The sequence below is a fragment of the Argopecten irradians genome, unplaced genomic scaffold, assembly GCF_041381155.1.
Source record: "Argopecten irradians isolate NY unplaced genomic scaffold, Ai_NY scaffold_0424, whole genome shotgun sequence".
Taxonomy (NCBI): domain Eukaryota; kingdom Metazoa; phylum Mollusca; class Bivalvia; order Pectinida; family Pectinidae; genus Argopecten; species Argopecten irradians.
The window spans coordinates 15,827-39,234 of record NW_027187891.1 but is presented as its reverse complement, the minus strand read 5'-3'; the positions used below and the strand labels follow the sequence as shown (position 1 = coordinate 39,234).

The window sequence follows — 23,408 nt, the reverse complement described above, 5'->3', positions numbered from 1 at the left end:
TCATTCGACACATTATAACCCTCCGGGATGTAAATATTGATATCATAATACATACAACACCGTTGTCGAGTGGGCCATGTTTATAAGTTTGAGAAATACAGGATTATAAACACCCCCATTACATTACAATGTATGGTATACACGAATCGAGCATCATTTCGTGTTGATACACCAACCAATACTTGAGGATGCACACAATTAACTCGATTTGATGTAAATATTCGATCAAATCTGATTAAGATATATTTCAATGATAGTTAAGAATTTAATAACAAATATAATTATTTTTAGTTGTTTATTGTTGACAGCATTGAAGATCAAAATCTGAGAGTCCGACACAAGTTGAACGAAATATCTGAAGCGAACACAGGGTAAGATACTTATCATATTACTATATTTCTAATTTTTAAAATTGAATAAAATGCAATGTATGTCCAACTGACAAGTGTTTTGTCATTTCGTTCTAGAATCGTGACTTCACGTCAACAGTACTCATTCCATGTCATATTTATACGAGCGAAGTCACTAGATATCAATCGTGATTGTAAGTAAAAATATCAACGAAATTCATTGTTTTTATATTAATTGTTATTACAAAAAGTATACTATTTTAGTAAAACATTGTCAAATTTAAGTGTTTTTGTGTTAAAATTCAATGTATTTGGTATGATAAACTAAAACTGATAAGCTTCGTGATTTTGGTAATTAATATTTAACAGTTGTATAATTTGTCATATAAAGTGGTTATCGATTTTTTAGACAGTAAATAATCAATACGAGTCACAACGATACAAAACAATGCCCTGGTTTATATGAAGCGTATCACGCTACTCAGTTGTTCGGTAAACCTAAGCTGATTTCTGTTTGTCTTAGACCCCCGCCATGGTCCTCTCCTCCCATCACTCTTTGATGAACCGAATTTCAAACCTTCCTCTTCCACGCGGACACGTTGACGCGTTTGATCAGAGTATCCCATCTCATTTCGGTGACGGATAAGGCAAATCTCGCAAAAAACGAGACTGACACTTTGACAACTTCATTTCCGTTTTTGCAAGACCGTACTACATGGTATTTTCCTTTAAAGCATTTGTTTGTTCAAATCATGACTTTTTTTACAAGTGGTAAAAAGGTTTGGAAACAGACGAAAGGCTTATTTGATGTTCACAGTGAACGTCTTTGTTCAATTACTAGTGAGTTGTTCCCACGTGTATCACAAAGCCACACCCAAACACGGCGTATCTTCTGTGAACCAAGAACAATGGCGACGGAAACTGATGGAATATATCAACATTGATGATTCAATATTATCATGTTTCATCCCAGAAGTATCAGTTCAATAACATGGACAGAAACTTACATATCAGTTCGAAATACATGGGTCGGTATCTGTGATTATGTTTTGTCGAATTTGTATATTTGCATGATAATTGTGGAAAAATATAACACGTTCGGGAATAGTTAGCGTCCGTTATCACATCCTTCGATCAGGAATCGCCTCATAGTAGTTATTGTGTTGATCGTTCGAACTGTGTCTTCTTGTCATACAAATACTGCGAACGGTTAGGATGCTATGTACAGCATGCTTCCGTTCAGAGAAGGCCCGGTAACACAAGGAGACACAGACAAATATCAAAAGCAGTCGTTCATAAAACGTACATCTCATCATGCACATGCACAATGTTTTCAACGGGGGTCTTTAGGATCGACGATAGAAGTTGATGAGACATCAATCAATCTCTTTAGGTACATAACATGTATATACAAAATATAATCTATTTATAGCTTAAAAAGGAGCAACTCGAAAGAGAGAAAAGTTTTATTTCAATAACCAAAAGTACAAATTCTGCAGATTAATTACGATATTGGTGCTAATAAAATCTGTCGTTAAAGAGGCACTTTGTAATGAACAATGTGAGCTGTTGTGCATTTACTATTAACTGATCATCATTTCGTTATAACTACCAAAAGAATGTACAAGTCCTAAGCGTAGCTCATTTTTGTCACGTCTCTCTCTTTGCTCTATTTTGTAAATTTACATGTAAGGTATTGCATAGTAAAGTCGATAATAAAAAAAATCTACATTCTGTGACCAAAATATGAAATCCGTCACAACTTCGAAATAATAGAAAAAATATTTAATCCAGATGCACCCTTTTCATTAGCAATTTTGCTATTTTTTAAGCAGTTGAGGACACAAAATTAGATATGTATTCGTTTTGGTGGTAGTGCAAGAAAGATAACTCTTTAATATTAGTAAGCATCGTAGCTTTGTGGTTTTAACACATTTTTGGGCGATATCATTGTAAAAATCTGTTTATCATTTAAGCATGTCTCTAAAAGAAAATCTCCTTTTTATGTCAACAAGTTTCATTAGCATCATTCGCATGTTAGCATTCGTATAATGTATTGGAATTTTTAAAATAAGCTTACTTATAAATACGTATCAGAACCTTCATTTGTATGAAGAAACTGAACAAAAGGATAAAAAAGTACACATTTCAATCAAATCAAACTACACGATACACAATATGGTTTATTATCTAAACCATTTAAATGATAATAAAAATGTCAAAAAAAAATATAAGAAATATCAACTGAATTCATTTCACATCAAATCAACTATTATGACTATTAAAACGTTAAAGTGAATAGTCGGGCAAAAGAAAACCAGTCTAAATGCGTTCATTGGCCTTCCAAAAGTTCTCACATATTAATACGACGGTCAAGTTCTGCTTAGTTTCCCAGTTCTGACCATAAAAGTAAAGAAAAGTTTGAAAGCATTGAAAGCGAGGCTGCGCGGAAATGTAACCACGGACATAGTGAGCCGGGAGGACGTTTTAAAAATGTCCATACTACAATTTCTTCGTACGCAGACAGATTTTGACGAGAGATTTTATTTTTCTATTTCATAAGAAATTATACCGGATACATTCACACCATTTTTACCGACTATAGCCATCCTTGCCCGACTGTTCACTTTAAATAAGAGTGCGACATACATGTATATAGTATAGTCAAGCAAGCGATAAGCATAAGATATTTAACCAGTATGGCAACAAAAAATGAAAAAAAAAAAAGGATGTGTGATCTAGCTGTCTTGCAAATCAGACTAAATTGTCAAACAAACAAAAATTGAATATCGAATGCCGTCACAATGACTTTCAAACCAGTATATTGTATTGTCATCACTACATACATGTAAGTTACTAGGCTAAAATGGTGTCTATAAAGGAATAAATGACAATCAAAGGAGTCCATAAAAGGGTCACCACTGTCTTAACGTCAATTGATCGCTGTCAAAATCAAGCTCTCTCTCATAGTTAACCTTTTTGGCACTACCAGTGTTAAATAACAAATATATTAAACCGTTTTGTGGTTTAAAGTTAATACTTTTTTCACATCAACCTCCCAAAATGAATAAAGAATGTCAATAAGAGTATTGAACTATCTAGATAAGGCGTCTATGGAAAATCATCTACGGTATATAGCTAGACCATGCCTACATGTATATTACAAATCAAAGCTTTAACAAAGCAATGTTGGATTATGAAATCGAAGCAAAATTTCACAAACAGTCAAATCAAACGATAAACAGAAAAAAAATATATTGCATTAGTAACAAGAGCTGTTGGAGAACAGCAAAGCTCGCCTATCAGAAGAAGTTGATGTTCAAGTATTTACTATTTAAACATGGAAATATGACAAATTAACAGACTCAAAAAAACCCTTAAGGGCCCCAAATTGGTTCACGTTCATCATCCATACACATTAGGAAAATAAAATCATAAACATTTATTATGACTTAAGCTTAAACAATAGACAAAATAGAAACTTGCTCAAAAACTTTAACATAGAAATATGACAAATTAACAGACTCAAAAACCCCCTAAAGGGCCCCAAATTGGTTGTATTATCACGTTCAGCATCCATACACATTAGGGAAATAAAATCATAAACATTTATGATGACTTAAGCTTAAACAATAGACAAAATAGAAACTTGCTCAAAAACTTTAACATGGAAATATGACAAATTAACAGACTCAAAAAAAAAAAAACCCTAAAGGGCCTAAAATTGGTTGTATTATCACGTTCAGCATCCATACACATTAGGAAAATAAAATCATAAACATTTATGATGACTTAAGCTTAAACAATAGACAAAATAGAAACTTGCTCAAAAACTTTAACATGGAAATATGACAAATTAACAGACTCAAAAAAACCTAAAGGGCCCCAAATCGGTTGTATTATCACGTTCAGCATCCATACACATTAGGAAAATAAAATCATAAACATTTATGATGACTTAAGCTTAAACAATTGACGAAAAAGAAACTTGCTCAAAAACTTTAACGTGAAAGGGGACGGCAACGCTGACGCCGACGCCGACGCCGACGCCGACGCCGACGCCGACACCGGGGTGACAACATTAGCTCCCCCTATTCTTCGAATAGGCGAGCTAAAAATGCATTAATTTCATTTTCATATAATACATTAACGTCTGTTAATATTTACAAAGAAAGAAAATCAGCAAAGTAATTTATCCGGAATCAATTTATGTTTTAGTGACGAAATCCAAATATCACAGAATAATTAAACCAGCCCCACACAGACTAAGGGTGAACATACAAGACTCATGGTATAAATGCCAAGGGTTCAAATTAATATCCGTCAACATTACAGGAAGACCTGATAATATCAAAATCCTGTGACAAAGCTTGAAAATAGTTAGTGTTAAGAAATTATAAATTACATTTAATTGTTTTTCCCTTATTTTTTTTTTACTTATTTCCCTTACTACACAGTCGAACAAAAATTGGAGATAATTATCATCTGTATTTTTCAGAGGCAAGTAAAAATTCTCGCTCATAAAATTATACCTGAAACTCAAGGTGCACTTATATGGCCTCTACCTTTCCGAAACGGCTTTATATTTTTAAAATGGGAATGTAAAACGAGATTGATAATTTTATGGAGTCGCAAAAATTATTAACTTAACGTTAATATTAAATTTAACGTCACCTTCTGAACAATTCAATTAAAAAAATTAAATGTTAATTTTCATAACGGGTCGTCTGAAAGTTTCCCGCTGTCATTATTTTATAAAATATTACCTTATCACTGCACCAGACAGCAAAACAGCGAAATGAACCTTCACCGTTAACACAGATTAAGCATTTGTTTTGTGTTGTAATTTCAACATCTCTTAAGTCATCCATAGAATTTTTACTATATTGTTCTTGGTTTCATATTCTATTTTAGAATAGTACACAGTAGGCATTTAAACGACATGTCACAATGAGAAGAAAGGTATATATTTCTGAATGGAGTCAGTCGTCATAATCTTCTCTTCAAAAACTCTCATCTTTAGTTCAACCCAAACCACTAATACGTCAATGTGTTATGTGATTATAATCTAGATCCTACGATGTACGTTTACTCCAATGTAATAAGAGTTATCTATCGTAGACCAGTAAGAACATGATTGACACGCTACACCACCGGTATTTTTATAAAATGCCTCAATCAGTCATCATTACATGTACATAAAAAACTTATGTGACTAAAAAACTACCACAAAAAGGACGTTGTCTTTAAAAAAAGTATCGATAACAAAACAATGATCAAAATAGTAAAAAAAAAACCAGTGAACCTGTAATCAAAACATAGTAACTGTTACATAAATGAAATGCTTTCATGTACCATGTGATACCCCATAAATATACTAGTATATCTAGTGGTGATGGCGCTGAAATGACGTTAGCGCAGGATATAGCCTTTAAGCATCATTCCATCACCATTAGAAACAAAAGTCCCGCACAAACGTTATCATGTATCACATGGTAAGTTTCATTGTAATTTTTGTGCACGACAACCATTATATACGTTATGTTTGTTTGTCCCTCTCCTACATCAACGTATCCAAATACATTAAATTAACACTTAATTTCACACCATAAAAAACAGAAAACGACAGGTACCAAATGCATAATCGATTTTTAGCATACAAATGTATTTTACAAACCAGGGGTTGATGCATTGAGTTTATGGATGTATTTACTACATTTCATTTCCACTTATGCATCCATGAAATTTTCTTCGTGTATTTTACAAAATGTACCTATACATCTTATGCATGTTTTGTTTAGTTATGTTGGTGCATTAGGAGGTCAAACAATAACTGTATGTCAATAGATAGACAATCCAACTATTTAAAAAAAAAGCCGTTACGATAACTCGATCTAGATAGTTTGAGACAAAATGTCAGGAGGATTTAAAGAATTACCACATATGGCAATCATGAGCCTGAATCTCGAAGGTAAATCAACGTATCGCTGCGTTTACGTTATTCAGTTCCCTAACTAACACGCAAATCTCACGACTGTAAAGAATTATTGAATTAGTGCTGTTTTTGCATAATGTTTTGTATTGGTTCGATTTTTAAGTTCGACACCACGAAAGCTTTTGGATTTTATAAAAAATGTTAAAGTGACTATCGATAACACAATCATAAACAAAAGGTTGGAGAAATGGATGGTCTATACACAAATTATATCGGTTGAGCAGGACTTTGTAATGCTTCAGGAGATATACTTTAAAAACTTCTGAACCGAATCAATGTAGTTTTCAGGTAAAAATAATGCTTTTCATTGATCAAAACTGTAAGTTTCTAATTTTGAAACGCTTTAAACCATTTCAAATGTCTTTCGAGACAACAGATTGAGGACAAAAATCAAAACTAATCGCTGACTATTAATTATTAAAGCTTCAAAGTATACAATAATAATAGAAAATAGTATTCAAATAATACTTAATTGACAAAATATCTTAATAACAGTTTTGATAAAATTTTGCCTTTGTATGTATAATTTACCCGAACGTCACAGTAAAATATATAATGTAATATGCGAGAAAAAATCCGAGATCCAGCTTGTGATATCGTATACAAATATTACAATGTGAATCACATACACAATATCATTAACAAGTAATACATGAACACAGCTATAAACGGAGTACAATATTACTACGGAACACGCACATATTTGTGTTTCAGCAGCATAACAAAATGAATAACATATTTGGAGAAAGAAAGCTTTTATAACAAAATGTGATTCACAGGGGGGATACGCAAATGTATTGGGTTCATGAAAAAAAATGTATTTGGCGAGGTGATGGCCATCCTCGATGCTACAGGTGTTACTATTACTGACGTTATATCCATCTACATTATGTCGTACCAAAACGTAAGGCAACAGAAGACATGGGTAATTTGGTTCACCAAAATAATCGAATAACGGTACACTGTGATTGACTGTGCGGCTTTCAAGTTGGGCGTCGCTCTCTCTGTAAAAGAAAAAAGTGTCTTTGCAGGCGTGTGATTCGTCACTTTTTTTCTTCAATTGCCTCCAATTTTATTATTGTAAGACCCAGGAGTGTATATAACGTCAGTGATAGTAACACTGGAGTATCTAGGATGGGTGATGCCAAGCCATAAGTTTTGTTCCACATCAGAAACCTTTATACTAGGTATCTTCCCAATAAAAAGATATGTCTTACCCCTTGACCAATCAAATTCTGAATATTTTGCCACAGCTGGGGTGATTGTTTATGCTGGTCTTAATGAGGATGAGGTCGCATGTGTTCCTTGATTGTAATCACAATATTCGTACCTTGATTGACCTTCATTATGGCCTTGTCCACCTTGTTCTCCGCCCTACAATATACAGTAACAAACATGATAAAAGGCCTAGTACGTGTACGTAGGTATGGCACATGATCAAAATGTTAGGTACGTAGGTGTCGCCCATTAAATATCGGCATTTTTTTCGGAAGGTTATCTATTAGAAAATCCTATACATTGGTATTTCTAATTTACACTTAGGATCCCTTTTTTTACATCACCGTGGTAAAATAATTATTCTAACGATGAAACTGCAACGGAAGCGAATTTTCAGGAAGAAATGTAACAGAAATGTGTTTTATCATATTAATATCAATGTTTCAATATTTTGCCATCATAATGAGATATTCAATTAAATTATTGACAATGTCCATATGAGACCGGATCGGAAATGTGTACAGCTAATGAACTGCATGTGTAAATGATCTACAATTTTTGTCCCTATGTTTATGAAATTTGATCTCATTAAGCAAATAATACGGACAATCGTTTTTAAACACCTTGCTGTATATTTTATGATATCAGACTTCGACACAAGGTCGTGTTGTGACTGTTGTGGTATAACTTACGTCTGACGGTGAGGTTACTTCTTTCGTGGTTTGTTTAAATGTGCTCCTTTTCCCTGTAAAAAATACCAAAACCCGACTCCAATTCGAGGAAAATCTTTTAAGGACATAATAATGAATTATATGCAAAAAATCTAATAAAGTTGTAAACTAATCGAAACTGAACAAGCAGCCGCAATGCGTGGCATTATCCCCCGCGCCCAGCAGTTGGTATAAAAACCCCAAATACATTAAGGTCAAAGTAACAATTATTCAAGTATAACTTTAAATGTATGTGAGTATTGTAAGATTAAACAAGAGGCCCAGAGGGCCTGTATCGCTCACCTGTTTTTTTGTTTTTTTTGTTGGTTTTTTTTTTTTTTTTTTGGGGGGGGGGTTAATTCTGTAATTTAGTGATTCAAAAATCACAAAGACTCTTACAATAAGATAAAATAGCAAAATTGACTCCATGATTTGTTTAATTTTGAATCCCAACCATATAATGATGCTATAGATACCATACGAATATGCTAGCCAATACATAGTTTCAGAGAGGAAGTAATTTATAAATTGACCCCTTTTGACCCCGCCCCTCAGGCCCTCGGGGGGAGGGGGGCAGCCCCATCATTTGTACAAGTTCGAATCCCCACCCTACAAGGATGGTACTATTGCATTATGAGTGCTATCCCATGCTTAGTTTCAGAGAAGAAGTCGTTTATATGGAAACAGCCAAATTGACCCCTTTTGCCCCTTGGGAGTCAGCCCAATCGTTTGTACAATTTTGAATCCCCACCCTATAAGAATGCTATCACTGCAGTATAGATGCTATCCCATGCTTAATTTCAGAGAAGAAGTCGTTTATATGGAAATAGCCAAATTGACCCCTTTTGGCCCCGCCCCTCAGGCCCCTGGGGGATCAGCCCCATTATTTGTACAATTTTCAGTCAGTAACCCATAAGGATGCTACCAGTCAAATTTTGTTGAATTCCGACCAGCGGTTATGGAGAAGAAGTCGATTGTTGACGGACGGACGGACGGACGACGGACGCCACGGTATGGCATAAGCTCACCTTGGTCCTTACGACCAGGTGAGCTAAAAAAAAACAGCAGGTAACAAGAGCCAGTAATCTGATATATACAGAAATTCTCATTGAGCTGCATTGAACGGTTTTGCAGTTATAGTCCGGACACAAAAAGAAACAGTAATTTGATATTTTTAACTTTGTTTCCATGGTAACAGAAAAAACACCTAACATGGAAAAGCAAAAGGCACAACAAGGGCACTTGTCTGATATCTTCAGAAAGTTTCATGGATCTACTTTGCACGGTTTTGGCGTTATAGTCCAGAAATAAAAGGAAACAGTATTAAGGTATCTCAAAGGTAACGAAAACATTTTTTTATTTAAAAAATGGAAGGTCCGCAATAACAAAAGGCACAAATAGGGCACTTGTTTGTTGTATACAGAAAGTTTCAAGGAGCTGCGTTGAACGGTTTTGGAGTTATAGCTTTGAAACACAAGAAAGAGTAATTTGGTATTTTGACTAAGTTTCCACGGTAACGGAAGACGAAAAGACGAAAATTAAGGTTTGTTAATTTTCGTCTTTTCGGGGCGAAAAGACGAAAATTAAAGTTTGTTAATTTTCGTCTTTTCGGGGCGAAAAGACGAAAAGAGAAAAAGGCAAGATTTTTTGCGGACGAAAAGACTAGAATCAAAGTCGCTAATTAGCGTGTATCACTTTCGTCTTTACGTGTTTAACTTTTCGTCTTTTCGCCGCGTATAATATAGTTTGGTTACTCCTAAGATATAATAGAGGAGGCGAGTGGCATACTGATTAAATCTGGTCAAAATCATATTAATCAAATGGTGACCGTAGAACTAGAAGCGAAACGAAGTTGTGAAGTCAAATTCATCAAAGATTACGTGAGGTTTTGTATAATGGTTAAGCCAATACATACAACAATCCACATTAGGGCCAAATAAACAACAAAATGGTTGGCCCAATGTAAATGTAAATGGATTGGGAGAAATACGTGATGATAGTGTGTACAGGTTATGGCTAATTATGTAGTTACCTTGATTGTGATTATAAGTGTCTGGGTATCCTTGTGCTTGGTTCCATGTACGTTTCAATTCCCTTGCTTCTCTTGGTCTTTGTGTCCTAGGATGCTCGGTTTCAGCAACCGCGGGAAAGCGAGATTTCTTGGTAGGCGAACAGGCAGGTGTCTCCATAGAGGTCCTGTGTCGATTCTTTTTCTTGGGTATTCAAACTTACAGTACACGCGATCGATAGAACTGGTAATGAGCTAGCAATAGTACATGTATATGGCGCCCAATCGGTATTCAGTCGGTCTTCCTGGATAGCTTTTACTGTCTGCAGATATACAAGCAAGTAAGTGATAACTTATCACGATTATGGGTAAATATTAGTTAGTAAGACTGATAACATATCTACCTACTGAATTACATGTCTACCATGTCTACCTACTGAATAACATATCTTCAATGTCTACCTACTGAATAACATGTCTGCCATGTCTACCTACTGAATAACATGTCTGCCATGTCTACCTACTGAATAACATGTCTACCATGTCTACCTACTGAATAACATATCTTCAATGTCTACCTACTGAATAACATGTCTACCTACTGAATAACATGTCTACCTACTGAATAACATATCTAACATGTCTACCTACTGAATAACATATCTACTATGTCTATCTACTGAATAACATATCTAACATGTCTACCTACTGAATAACATGTCTACCATGTCTACCTACTGAATAACATGTCTACCTACTGAATAACATATCTACCATGTCTACCTACTGAATAACATATCTACCATGTCTACCTACTGAATAACATGTCTACCATGTCTACCTACTGAATAACATGTCTGCCATGTCTACCTACTGAATAACATATCTACCATGTCTACCTACTGAATAACATGTCTACCTACTGAATAACATGTCTACCTACTGAATAACATGTCTACCTACTGAATAACATATCTAACATGTCTACCTACTGAATAACATGTCTACCTACTGAATAACATGTCTACCTACTGAATAACATGTCTACCATGTCTACCTACTGAATAACATGTCTACCTACTGAATAACATGTCTACCTACTGAATAACATGTCTACCTACTGAATAACATGTCTACCTACTGAATAACATGTCTACCATATCTACCTACTGAATAACATGTCTGCCATGTCTACCTACTGAATAACATGTCTACCATATCTACCTACTGAATAACATATCTACCATGTCTACCTACTGAATAACATGTCTACCTACTGAATAACATGTCTACCATGTCTACCTACTGAATAACATGTCTACCATGTCTACCTACTGAATAACATGTCTGCCATGTCTACCTACTGAATAACATATCTACCATGTCTACCAACTGAATAACATGTCTACCATGTCTACCTACTGAATAACATGTCTGCCATGTCTACCTACTGAATAACATATCTACCATGTCTACCTACTGAATAACATGTCTACCTACTGAATAACATGTCTACCATGTATACCTACTGAATAACATGTCTGTCATGTCTACCTACTGAATAACATGTCTACCATGTCTACCTACTGAATAACATGTCTACCATGTCTACCTACTGAATAACATGTCTACCATGTCTACCTACTGAATAACATATCTACCATGTCTACCTACTGAATAACATGTCTACCATATCTACCTACTGAATAACATATCTACCATGTCTACCTACTGAATAACATGTCTACCATGTCTACCTACTGAATAACATATCTACCATGTCTACCTACTGAATAACATATCTACCATGTCTACCTACTGAATAACATATCTACTGTGTCTACCTACTGAATAACATATCTACCATGTCTACCTACTGAATAACATATCTACCATGTCTACCTACTGAATAACATATCTACCATGTCTACCTACTGAATAACATATCTACCATGTCTACCTACTGAATAACATATCTACCATGTCTACCTACTGAATAACATATCTACCATGTCTACCTACTGAATAACATATCTACCATGTCTACCTACTGAATAACATATCTACCATGTCTACCTACTGAATAACATATCTACCATGTCTACCTACTGAATAACATATCTACCATGTCTACCTACTGAATAACATATCTACCATGTCTACCTACTGAATAACATATCTACCATGTCTACCTACTGAATAACATGTCTAACATGTCTACTGTACCTATAAAAACCACAGGGGGCCAACTCAATGAAAATGGATGTTGTCATACATTTTTTTTGTATTTGGAGGATGGAATTATGAGTATATATGACAGTCATGTGATTTTTTTCAAAAAATACGAGATTCGAAAAAATTATTAAAAAAATCGGGATATTTACTATAAAACAGTAGTAAATATCCCGATTTTTAAAAAAAAAAATCAAATCTCGTATTTTTTAAAAAATATCACATGACTGTCATATATACTCATCAGTCCATCCTCCAAATACAAAAAAATGTATGACAACATCCATTTTCATTGAGTTGGCCCCCTGTGATAAAAACGGCATGAGATCCACTACTCCAGAGAAGCACAACACGAATATACTACTCACACAACACATCGCATACAGGAGAGATCATCCTTTATTGACTGTCAATAGAAAGTTTCCAAGACAACTTTAAAGTTTATGGATTGTAATTATAACACCAGACAATCGATATCGATAATCTGAACTTTAAGCATCAAATTGTGTAACCAATGAAAATGTTTATTCATTTCAAAATATAAGACGACCCGCGTTATGAAAATCAACAGTTAATATGCATTCATATACCTATATTTCTATATTTAAGAAAGTAATGATAAGTTTACTAAAAGCAATAAGCGAATAGCTGTTAGAGATGCATAAATTTAAAATTACAGAATTTATTTTAAAAATTAAGAGCGGTTTGTGTGGGTCATTGTGTTGTCACACAACGCCATAATATTACTACTACGATATTTTATAACATTATTTTGAAGAGAGTCAAAAGATCTTTCCTGGTATTGCATATGGGTGAAATTATAGTGGGCACATAAATATAACTACATAATCATGTGATAGGATTTTATCATAGAAAATTATTGAACCGTGACTTATGAGGCTACTATAAAGTCTTCTTCAAATGCTGTTTTATTTATTGTAGTTTCATGCAGTTTAACATCAGTTTAAGACACCACAAAGCAAAAGTTATTTTTTCCGTTTTCTAAATATAGACACACATTATTATTGCACCTGTTCTATTTTTGTACTTACAAATACAGGTATGCATGATCTATCAACGTGACCTTCAGATAGGTGTATGGACTTTGAACTTTGCAAATTATAAAAGTGTAGATAGATTCTGTATGAAAGACATAAACTAGTGAAGACGATGTGTATCGTTGGTTGACTCTCTATAATAACATTATGTCACTTTAATAATATACTGCACATGTTTTGTTGTAAGATTTAAGCCTAAACATACCTTGTAGCTTCAAACTTATCAGATGTTCGTAGATCCCTCAAACACAGATGCTGACAACTTTGTTATAGACATAAAAGAGTCCTTGTCACATAGCATCGGCATTGTATCCAACCTGTCGATGGTGAAGAAATTGATGAGAGCAGTGTTCGTTACACTGACTATATCTATAGTGTCGTTTTGGGGTATTTTAATCCACAAGTGAGCATACCTGTAACAGGATGATCACGAGTGCCGTTACCAGTGTTAAAATTGTATTGACAAAGTAGGGCCTAGTACGTTTTTTATGGCAAGACATTAAAAAGACTGCATATATGTATAAAAGGTTTTTAGGTCTGACCCGAAGGGTCAAGAGGACCTATTGACATCATGCATCGTCCGTCGTCGTGTGCCGTGCGCCGTGCGTAAACATTTTTTCAAACGAATTTTTCTTAATAACCGAAAAGGCCCATTGTACTGATATTTGGCCTGAAGCATGCTGGGATGAAGGGCTATCAAGTTTGTTAAAATGAATGAACTTGACCTTCACTCAAGGTCACAGTGGCCAAATAGGCTTAAGTCTTTAAAATACTTCTTGTGAATAGCAAAGAGGCTTAGAGACCTGATATTAGGCCTGTGATATGGTGGGATAAAGGGCTTCCAAATTTGTTCAAATGAATAACCTTGACCTTCGTTCAATGTCACAGTGGTCAAATAGGCTAAAATATTAATTTTTTTTCTTTTGAATAACTAAGAGACATGTAGAGACCTGATATTGGGCCTGTGACATGCTGAGATGAAGGGCTACCACGTTTGTTCAAAGGAATTACCTTGACTTTCATTCAAGGTCAATGGGGTCAAATACGCTAAAAATTTTAAACGACTTCTTGTAAATAAGGTAAAGGCCTACAGACCTGATAAATAACCTTGACCGCCATTCAAGGTCACAGGGGTCAAATAGGTTTAAATCTGGAAAAGACCACTTGTGAATAACTAATAGGCCTAGAGACCTGATATTTGGCCTATGACGTGCTGGGATGAAGTTCAAATGAATGACCTTGACCGCCATTGAATGTCATAGGGGGTTAAACGGTTAAACAACTTCTTTTGTTATATGACTGTGGATTTTGTCGTTTTCTGATTGGTCTAGACTGCTCGGACAGGTCTTCACAAAATGCAATGTCAACCTGAGACCGATGAAAATTTGGTAACCTGGCTATAAATAGACAGAGGGAATTCCCTGTCTCTTCCACATTTTTGACCAATCAAAATAGAAGATTGCAATTCCAACATGGCAGACAAAAGTGAGACAAGATTAGGAAAGATATTTTAACACATTTAAATGTATATCTATACGTAAGAATGTTATATTGTGAAGAATTACAGCAGAAGTGCTTAAAGTACTTACTGAGTGAGGATACGTGGGTGAAGATTTTCTTCATTTTTGTTTAATTAGTCATTGCGCTGTCCTTACTTTAAATAAAGATGCTCCACCGCTGACAAATGGTATTTTTTCTCTATCAAAAACAGGAGATGATTTAGTATTTTTCTTCTGTTACAAAAGTTACTTACTTTACACCATTACCACCGTTAAAAAGTTTGAGCTTCTAATTTTGATTCAAGTTAAAAATATGAAAAATAATTAATTGCATCCCGAAAAAATTCCGTGACACTATATCCTATATGGAATGAATTACTGCTTGCGCATGCACAAAAGGCGAAATAAATTATTTTATACTATTTTTGTTTTAATTAGGCATATATATATACATGATTAAACACCAATTATTGTTCAAATGAAGAATATCATTTATGCTCTGTCGGTGGTGGCGCATCTTTAAAATTGTTCCAAGTACCAAAACCTGTATTATAGGAGATTTCAGAAAAGATGGCGATGACGTCACACAAAGGTACATCCGGGCGCTCAAAGGTACAACTCCTATATCTGTACACATAAACATTGAGGGAACACAGCCGCTTGCGATGTTTGTTTACATTTTATTGTAATAAATAGTACGACAATCCGAGAACTATTGCGTTATTTACATTTGGAAAAGTGTAAATAAAAATATTTTACAATAATTTACAATTTTAAACATATGGTATTCATATATTTTACTCTGTTTATACTCCATTTTCGACCGCCACGAGAAAACACGGTCGCCATTACGTATAAACATTGACAGATACATGTATATTGCAAAATATCAACTTGAAATTACAAATTAAATTCAAAGTCACCCAAAATATAATTATAAGCAATTACTGTTTTCGAAGGGTTTCTTGATAAAACACCTTACGATGTGTGATTAGTACAAAATTAAACATTTGCTTTCGTAGATTACCCCAAGCCCACGGCAGCCATTACAGTACAACCGAGAACCCGAATTTCGTCCGTTTTCAGTGTCATAAAATTACGTATTCTGGTTAATATTTTTGTCATCAATTTTGGGATTTAGTTTATAACATACAAATGAGTCAGTTTGTAGGTTCATTATATCATATTTTTAAAACAAAACTTTGAGTATTTAGGATTCTCGAAGCCGTGCGCAATGTATCCTGGTCGGCATTTACGTACAGTACTACGATCTGTAATTTATATCAATTTAAATGAAGTCTACCTAATATGTATTCAAATTATATAAAATTAATACCATTTCAATTGGAGACTTAACACAGCAGTCCATGGCATAAAAGCGGCTGAAAATGAAATATTAAAAATGAAATATGCAGCATGAAAACTGAACGATTTCACCATATATTATTTTTCGAGATCGGCAGCCATACATGTACGTGTAACACAGTAGTTGATACAAGGGCATTCCATTAAAACAACATGTACATATTAAAGTGAATAGACGGGCAAAGGAAACCAGTCTAAATGCGTTCTTTGGCCTTCCAAAAGTCATTGTATACCATAATGATGGTCAAGTTCTGCTTACGGTGTCCACTTTTGACCATTGAAATCTTTGGGAAGCCCCGTGTAAATTTAGCACAGTTCTAAATATAAATTCGCCAAACTCTTTGAAAACGAGGCTGCGTGGAAATGTCAACATGGACATGCGTTTCTCAGTCGTGTCGGTTTCGTTTCGTGTGATAAACCACTAATGCGGTATGCAAATTGTTGTTTTGAGATGATACATTTGATGCAAATGAAGTATTCTTACATTAATGACAATGCTTTGTAATAATTTTTCGATAAAAGCATCTTGTACATGGAAATCGACACAAATATTCGGCCGATGCAGAGATGGGGCCCCGGCAAGGGGCAATTATTGCAGCATCGCATTCGTCGTATTTTACATCAACCGAATCATGAAGGTTAAGTACAAATAATCGTAACATAATTTCCCATTTAAAACCACACGAAAACGTTCCATAGAACGTCCATGCATGTAGCTGTCAAAGATGTGAAAATAAATTAGCTCATACATAGATATTTTACAAGTACAATATATGTGTTCAATTATTCGTGTAGTTTTTTGCAGAGATTTAATTAAATTATCTATGTCTCTGTTTGTTTTTTTTTTTTTTTGTAAACAATATTTGAGTTCTGGAGAGAGATGACATGAATGTCCAGCTGGAAGGAAAGAAACTTTTATGATGTATATGTATCGTACAATGTATATATGTAAACGTACATTCCATGTAGCTGCTATAGAATTACAACTAGGAAATTCTCTCAAACATTGATAATATTTAATTCTTCACATTCATGTAGGCCTATGCTGTGAGAATTAACACATCATATATATTTCCAGAAAACATATAGGCCTACATGTATGTTACTTTCCTTTTCTGTTGTTTCCTGTTCTTTTTTGTGCTCTGGAAGAAAAAGATGATTGAGTTGAAGAAAAGTAATTAATTAAGAGAAATGTGTACCACAGTACTTTGTCTGTAGCCGAGGGGTTCTATACTGTTTTAATAGTCCAGTAATTAATAATTAAATTGAAAATTTCAAAATTAAGATGAAATTGTAAATTCCATTTTTGAATGAAGTGGTTCCCCTCCTTTGAGAGTACACAGTGTGTATACCCTTTTTGGTTTTTAGGAATAATACCTGAATAGGAACCTGAAATAACATGACAATCAATCAGGTATGTGTGTGTTGGGGGGGGGGGGGGGGGGAAGACAGAAGAATCATGAGGTTGGGAAGTTGGTAACTTGAGTGGGGGGTTGAAATATAGAAGAAATAGCTACAGATAACTGGAAGTGGAAGGGTGCTTTATCATTGATCTGGTCATTGCATATTTGGGGTTTACATGGCTTTTTTTTGGTTATTTAGTCTCATTGATTTTGGAGCAACTTTGAATCCATATGGTACTGTATATCTTTCTTTTTTCCATGTGTAGCTATTTCTTCTGTATTTCACCCTCCGCCCAAGTCACAACTTCCCAATAGGTACCACTTTCTTGTTTAGAACTCAAATCAAAGACAGATGTACATAGTACTACATACTACATTTTAGTCTATGTGTTTGTAATCACTGTTACTACAGTATTAATACATAAATGGTCTATGTACAAGTTACACATAGACAATAAATGTGAAATTTGGTTCAGACAAAAAGATTTTTAACATTTCAGATAACTTGCTAGTTTTATGGTTTTATTTATATGTTGAGTCTACTCTCTTGTAAAGTAGAATTTAGAAATGCTAAGACAATGGTATCTATATTGCTATATGTAAAAAAAAAAATCCTTATATTTTAAAAGTAATTGAAAAGCTATCTCACAAGCCCTGACAAAACAAATGGGCCGGCATATGGATGCAAGAATTATAATCACTGGATCTAGAGGACTAATATAAACAAATATTTCTACAAAGTTAAACAATGAAAAAGTATTGCATCATAATTTTATTTAATGATTACAGTTGAAAGGAACATTTAATAAATTAATACTGTTTAAATGTTCTGTTCATGATCTTCTAGGTCCATATTGGAAAAGTTTACTTTCAAGAGCACTCATATCAACATTCTTCAGTCTTCATATGATGCTAATTGTATGTATATGTATACATACACTTGTATACAGGTCCAAGGGATGAACTTTCTGTATTCATGTCACTATGCATGCATGGTGCCTGAAAAAAAGAACCAACAATTTTTTTTATATCTGTTGAATATGACAAAAATTGAAATGATCAATTTCAAATATATATAAATGAATAAATGTAGGTTCATTCTACAGGTTTTTTTTTTTTTTATTTTAGAGAAAACATTTTATAAGTTGTGAATGTGTCACTGATGCATTTGATAGAATCAAATATTGTTTCAAAAAAGATACAAAATTCATTATCTATAGTTCCAACAAAAATTCAGAATAATTATAAATGATACATGGCTGCAGTACATTTCAACTCTGTAAAGTTTGTCATATACACATGAACCAGGTACAGTTGTAATAAATATACAAACACTATTTATTATTATGACCAGAAATAATACTGTATGTGTCCTCCAAATATATCTAAAGAACAAGCTAAAACCTACATGTACATATGTATATGTGTATATCAGAACATATACAATACAATTCTACCAATTAACCTACAATGTAAATCCTATATACAATGTATGTGTATAACACTACCAGAACATGTACAGAACAAAAATTTACAAATTAAAAATCTATAAATATATACATCAGAACTGTATGAATTGACCGGTAGCATAATATTATAGATTAATTGAAACAAATCTTAGCTTGATAATGCACTAGCGGTTACATTCTAACTGTACATGCATTACAACGGTACATTTTATAAATATACAGGGCATTCATTACCCCTAAAGAGGCCCCACGAAAGAACCGCTATTTACCCCAGGGTTACGTTTTACGCGATTGGGGAACAGGTATGAAACATGTGACCATATGTGACCACTCATTTATGAAAAAATACTGCTAGGGACTATTTACATAATGATCAAAATACGAAGACTCACTCACTATCAGCTGAGCAGGGAGTACCGGGTAGTAGGCCTAGGTACGTACAGTAGCGGTCCGGAGCCGCGTGCTCGTTTGAACTGTTCTCTTCACTATAACAAGTTGTATTAACACTCTCCATGCGTCGTAATGTTTACCGAGTCAGTTGTTGGGATTGTCGCTGCTCCATTGCCTTTCCTTTCGCATTTTAGGTGAGTCAGTTGGTTGTTTTGGCGGAAACCTTTTGGTTCAAAACTACGGTAGCCATGTTTTGTTTACTACGGAGAGTGGTGGATGTTGCGCATGCGTTAAGATTGACCTGCACTCATAGCCGGTCGGGAGGACTTTTAGGATTCCCATAGATATTATTATTTTCTTCGCATGTACAGCGATTTTGACGGAAAGTTTTATTTTTCTAATTCATAAGAAATTATACCGGATATATTAATACCATTTTTACCGATTTTACAGTCACTTGCCCGACTATTCGCTTTAAATAACGAAATATATATATATCTTAAACAAGTACTTTTTTAGATAAAAGTGTTGGTAATCATTCATATGATTTATTTCCCCAACAATGCTGTGGCCTGCGGTGATCTACCAGCGATGAAGCCATACACGAGCGGCCGTGGTCTGTTCAGGTGGTTCACGTTTTGTTTATATCATATCGTGTTGTGAACAGCTTTTTCATGTTTAACAGAAACATGATACATTGAAATAAATCATTTATTCATAAACACCTTTTTCACAACCTCAATTTATACGTATGAACAAAATCGGGAACGTGTGATGGCCCGGCAGCGCTTCGATATGTGGCTTCGACACTAAATATACACTTGTTATATTTAGCAATAAACAAATGAAAATATAAAAATGTTAACATCCGTAACATGTGAAACAATAAGAAACCATTTAAAAATCAGAATTTGCAAGTATGAAAGTATAAACTTTTGTCAAAGTATCAATTATGAAGCAGGGATGTACGTATCTGTTATTGTTTTTATCAGTCGCCATACTGTGTTTGTACCTTTGAGGACCCGGATGTAAACTTTCTGTGACGTCACGCCATCTTTTCTGAAATCTCCTATTGCATAGTTTCATATACGTATTGTACATTAACATAATGAATTTTTGAAGGTTAATACGGCCTTCGACCTCGGGGAATATCACCTTTCTCAGCTTTAACAATTCCTCGTATTAACCTACAAAAAGTTGATATCTGTGTAGTGCATAGCTAAGAGGCTTAGAGAACTGATATTGGACTTGTATCGTGGTTTACATGGTGGGACACCTTGTTTATCAAAATAAATGACCTTGAACTTCATTCAAGTTGTATTTCATTAAATATATCAGAACCTCAACTTTTTTCTCAACTATCTTTTTATTAAAAGAATTATTTTGTATTGCCTAATTGTTTGCCACTACTATATTGCCAATATAATCAGATGACCGTTAGTCCATGGAACTCTTCTTCTTATGAGCCGTCCAAATAAGGCGATAACAGTCCAAACTTGCCAGTGACTTTATATGTTAGATATTTATGTATTATAATAAGCAAACTTCTGTAGTACCAGATGTGCGAGATATTCCCATACAAGTTATGTCCCCTTACCCGCGTTATGAATGTTTTCCATTATTTTTTCAATTCATATTTATGTCTTATTTGTCTCAATGTTTTTCTTCTCACTTTTGCCACTATTGGAGAGAACTTATATAGGTTTTGCCTGTTGTTTAATCCATTTGACGTGTATTTAGTAGGGATCAAGGTATAGAGAGAGGGGAGAAAGAATATATACATGTTGCGTATTGTTTGGGAGAATCCTATGGAATCAAAGGTAAATTATTAACGTGGATCCGGGAATTTTTAACAAAGTTCAACAAAGATAGAAAAAAAAACCATAAATGGAGCCAGTTATCAACAAGTGGGGTCGCTAAAAGGAAATTAACGAATACGCAAATTGGCCAAATTAGCGTGTGAGCGTCGAAGGCGCAAGATTTTGGTGTTTTATTAGGGGTCTGAGGGTGACCCCCGGGATGAGTTTTATGTATTTTGATGATTTTGCGATCGCCCGAAAGCGCGAGAAATTTGGTGTTTGGGGGGTCCGGGGGTCTCCCCCGGGAAAAAATTACAATTTAGAATGGCTTAGATGAGTTTTACGATGCATTTTGATGAATTTGCAAGCGCCCAAAGGCGCGAGAATTTGGTGTTAGGGGGGTCCGGGGGTCTCCCCCGGGAAAAAAATTACGATTTAGAATGGCTGAGATGAGTTTTACGATAAAGTTTAATGATTATAAAGCGTTCTTAACATGGTAATTTTTCGATTTAAAGCTACCTGCATTTAGAAATGATAATTGTGTCGTCATAACATTATGGAACCCTACTCGATCTGAATATACCGGCTTCACACCATCGGCACATTGTTGTGTAACAGAAAAAAAATGAATTAATTGTCTCGCTATGACATATAAACAAATTGAACATTTAAGAGACTTTTTTTTTTAATAGTACATAGAATCCCTTGATGGACATTTTTAGTCTAGTTTGTGTGTATTGAATTTTTAACAATTTAAGGTTTGACATTATGTGCTTGAACCTTTTAGGAAATGCGCCGAAACATTTGGCTATCATTGCAATCCGGTATGTTCCTTGTATGTGTATGTCATGGCGAAGAGAAACATAATCCTTAAAGAAATCTACGGAAGCCGTGAGGGGACATTCTGACTTAATAAGTAAGAAGTTGGAAGTAAGAAGGTAGAAGTGAGAAGTAAGAAGTTAGAAGTAAGAAATCAAAAGTCAGAATGTCCCCTCACGGCTTCCGTAGTACGGTAATCCCAATTGATGTTCACAAATCAAGAGCCCAATGTTATTTAAGTAATTGAAATTCCACTGCATTAGGTAACTGACACACGACAAGAAACAATTCCAATCACCTGGTACATCAAATACGCGATGAGTTGGTTGACATGGTTTGTGATTCGTCAGATTAACATCCCCTTCTTTGGAATAAACATGATCATGATCAGCTGATTGGTGTTCATTTTCTCCTGCATTGGTGGATAAATATGATTTGTTTGTATTCAACGCTTCAGCGGAGGATTTTTGACCAATGGTACACTAAGAGTGGATAAGATCTGTACAGCACAAGACTGGTGTAGCAGACGACACGAATGTCAGACGTTTCGCCACAAAATTGGCCGTTGAGTCGACATGTCCCAGACGTTTCGCCCCATAGTTTATAATATTCTACAATCAAAATTAAGTTTGATTCGAATTTTATTTTATCGATTCATTATCTTATTTAAATAATACAAATGTATTCATTGAAATGAACACATTATTTTATTTTCGAATAATTTTTGATTTAAGTCCGAAAATGTCTATATTTTTACTGTTTTGGACTTTTAAAGTTACTAAATCATTAGATTTACATAGATTTATTGAGGGTTTTGACTTCCTACAAAAGTTCTTATACCTGAAATTTAGAAAGTTTCAAAATTACAACATCTTATTTGAAATATTGGCAATGTTTATCAACGTTAAAATATCGCCAAACACAACACGAAAACTGTATCAGTCGGCATTGGCTTTTTATAAATGAGTTCAAAATCGGGATCGCTGAAAATCTCATCCGGCTTATGGATATAGAATGCAATAACACCACTATAAGAGGCCACTTATATCTATCGGTTATATTGGTCTGATTCAGTGAAACAGCCGATACGTTC

The 23,408-nt window shown here is 34.5% G+C and overlaps 1 protein-coding gene and 1 long non-coding RNA gene across 2 annotated transcripts; both read right to left on the bottom strand.

The window, feature by feature from the left end:
- Window positions 1–640: 640 nt before the first annotated feature.
- Window positions 641–13,988, bottom strand: LOC138312692 (uncharacterized). The gene is made up of 4 exons (XM_069253473.1): window positions 13,777–13,988; window positions 10,306–10,604; window positions 8,256–8,308; window positions 641–7,719 (listed from the first exon to the last, which is right to left on the bottom strand). Exons 2-4 carry the CDS (start codon window positions 10,460–10,462, stop codon window positions 7,612–7,614), a joined length of 318 nt encoding a protein of 105 aa, XP_069109574.1. The 5' UTR covers window positions 10,463–10,604; window positions 13,777–13,988; the 3' UTR covers window positions 641–7,611.
- A 4,604-nt stretch (window positions 13,989–18,592) lies between these two features.
- Window positions 18,593–20,173, bottom strand: LOC138312693 (uncharacterized). Its single transcript, XR_011207027.1, has 2 exons — window positions 19,700–20,173; window positions 18,593–18,837 (listed from the first exon to the last, which is right to left on the bottom strand). It is a non-coding gene; the product is annotated as an uncharacterized lncRNA (long non-coding RNA).
- Between the last annotated feature and the right edge of the window lie 3,235 nt (window positions 20,174–23,408).

Excerpts from the sequence above, each read along its gene's own strand:
- LOC138312692 (XM_069253473.1), bottom strand. The coding sequence starts at position 10,462 with ATGGAGACACCTGCCTGTTCGCCTACCAAGAAATCTCGCTTTCCCGCG. Across the intron at positions 8,309-10,305 it reads CACTTATAATCACAATCAAG|GGAAAAGGAGCACATTTAAA; the intron begins GTAACTACATAA and ends TATTTTTTACAG. Across the intron at positions 7,720-8,255 it reads AAGTAACCTCACCGTCAGAC|GGCGGAGAACAAGGTGGACA; the intron begins GTAAGTTATACC and ends TGTATATTGTAG.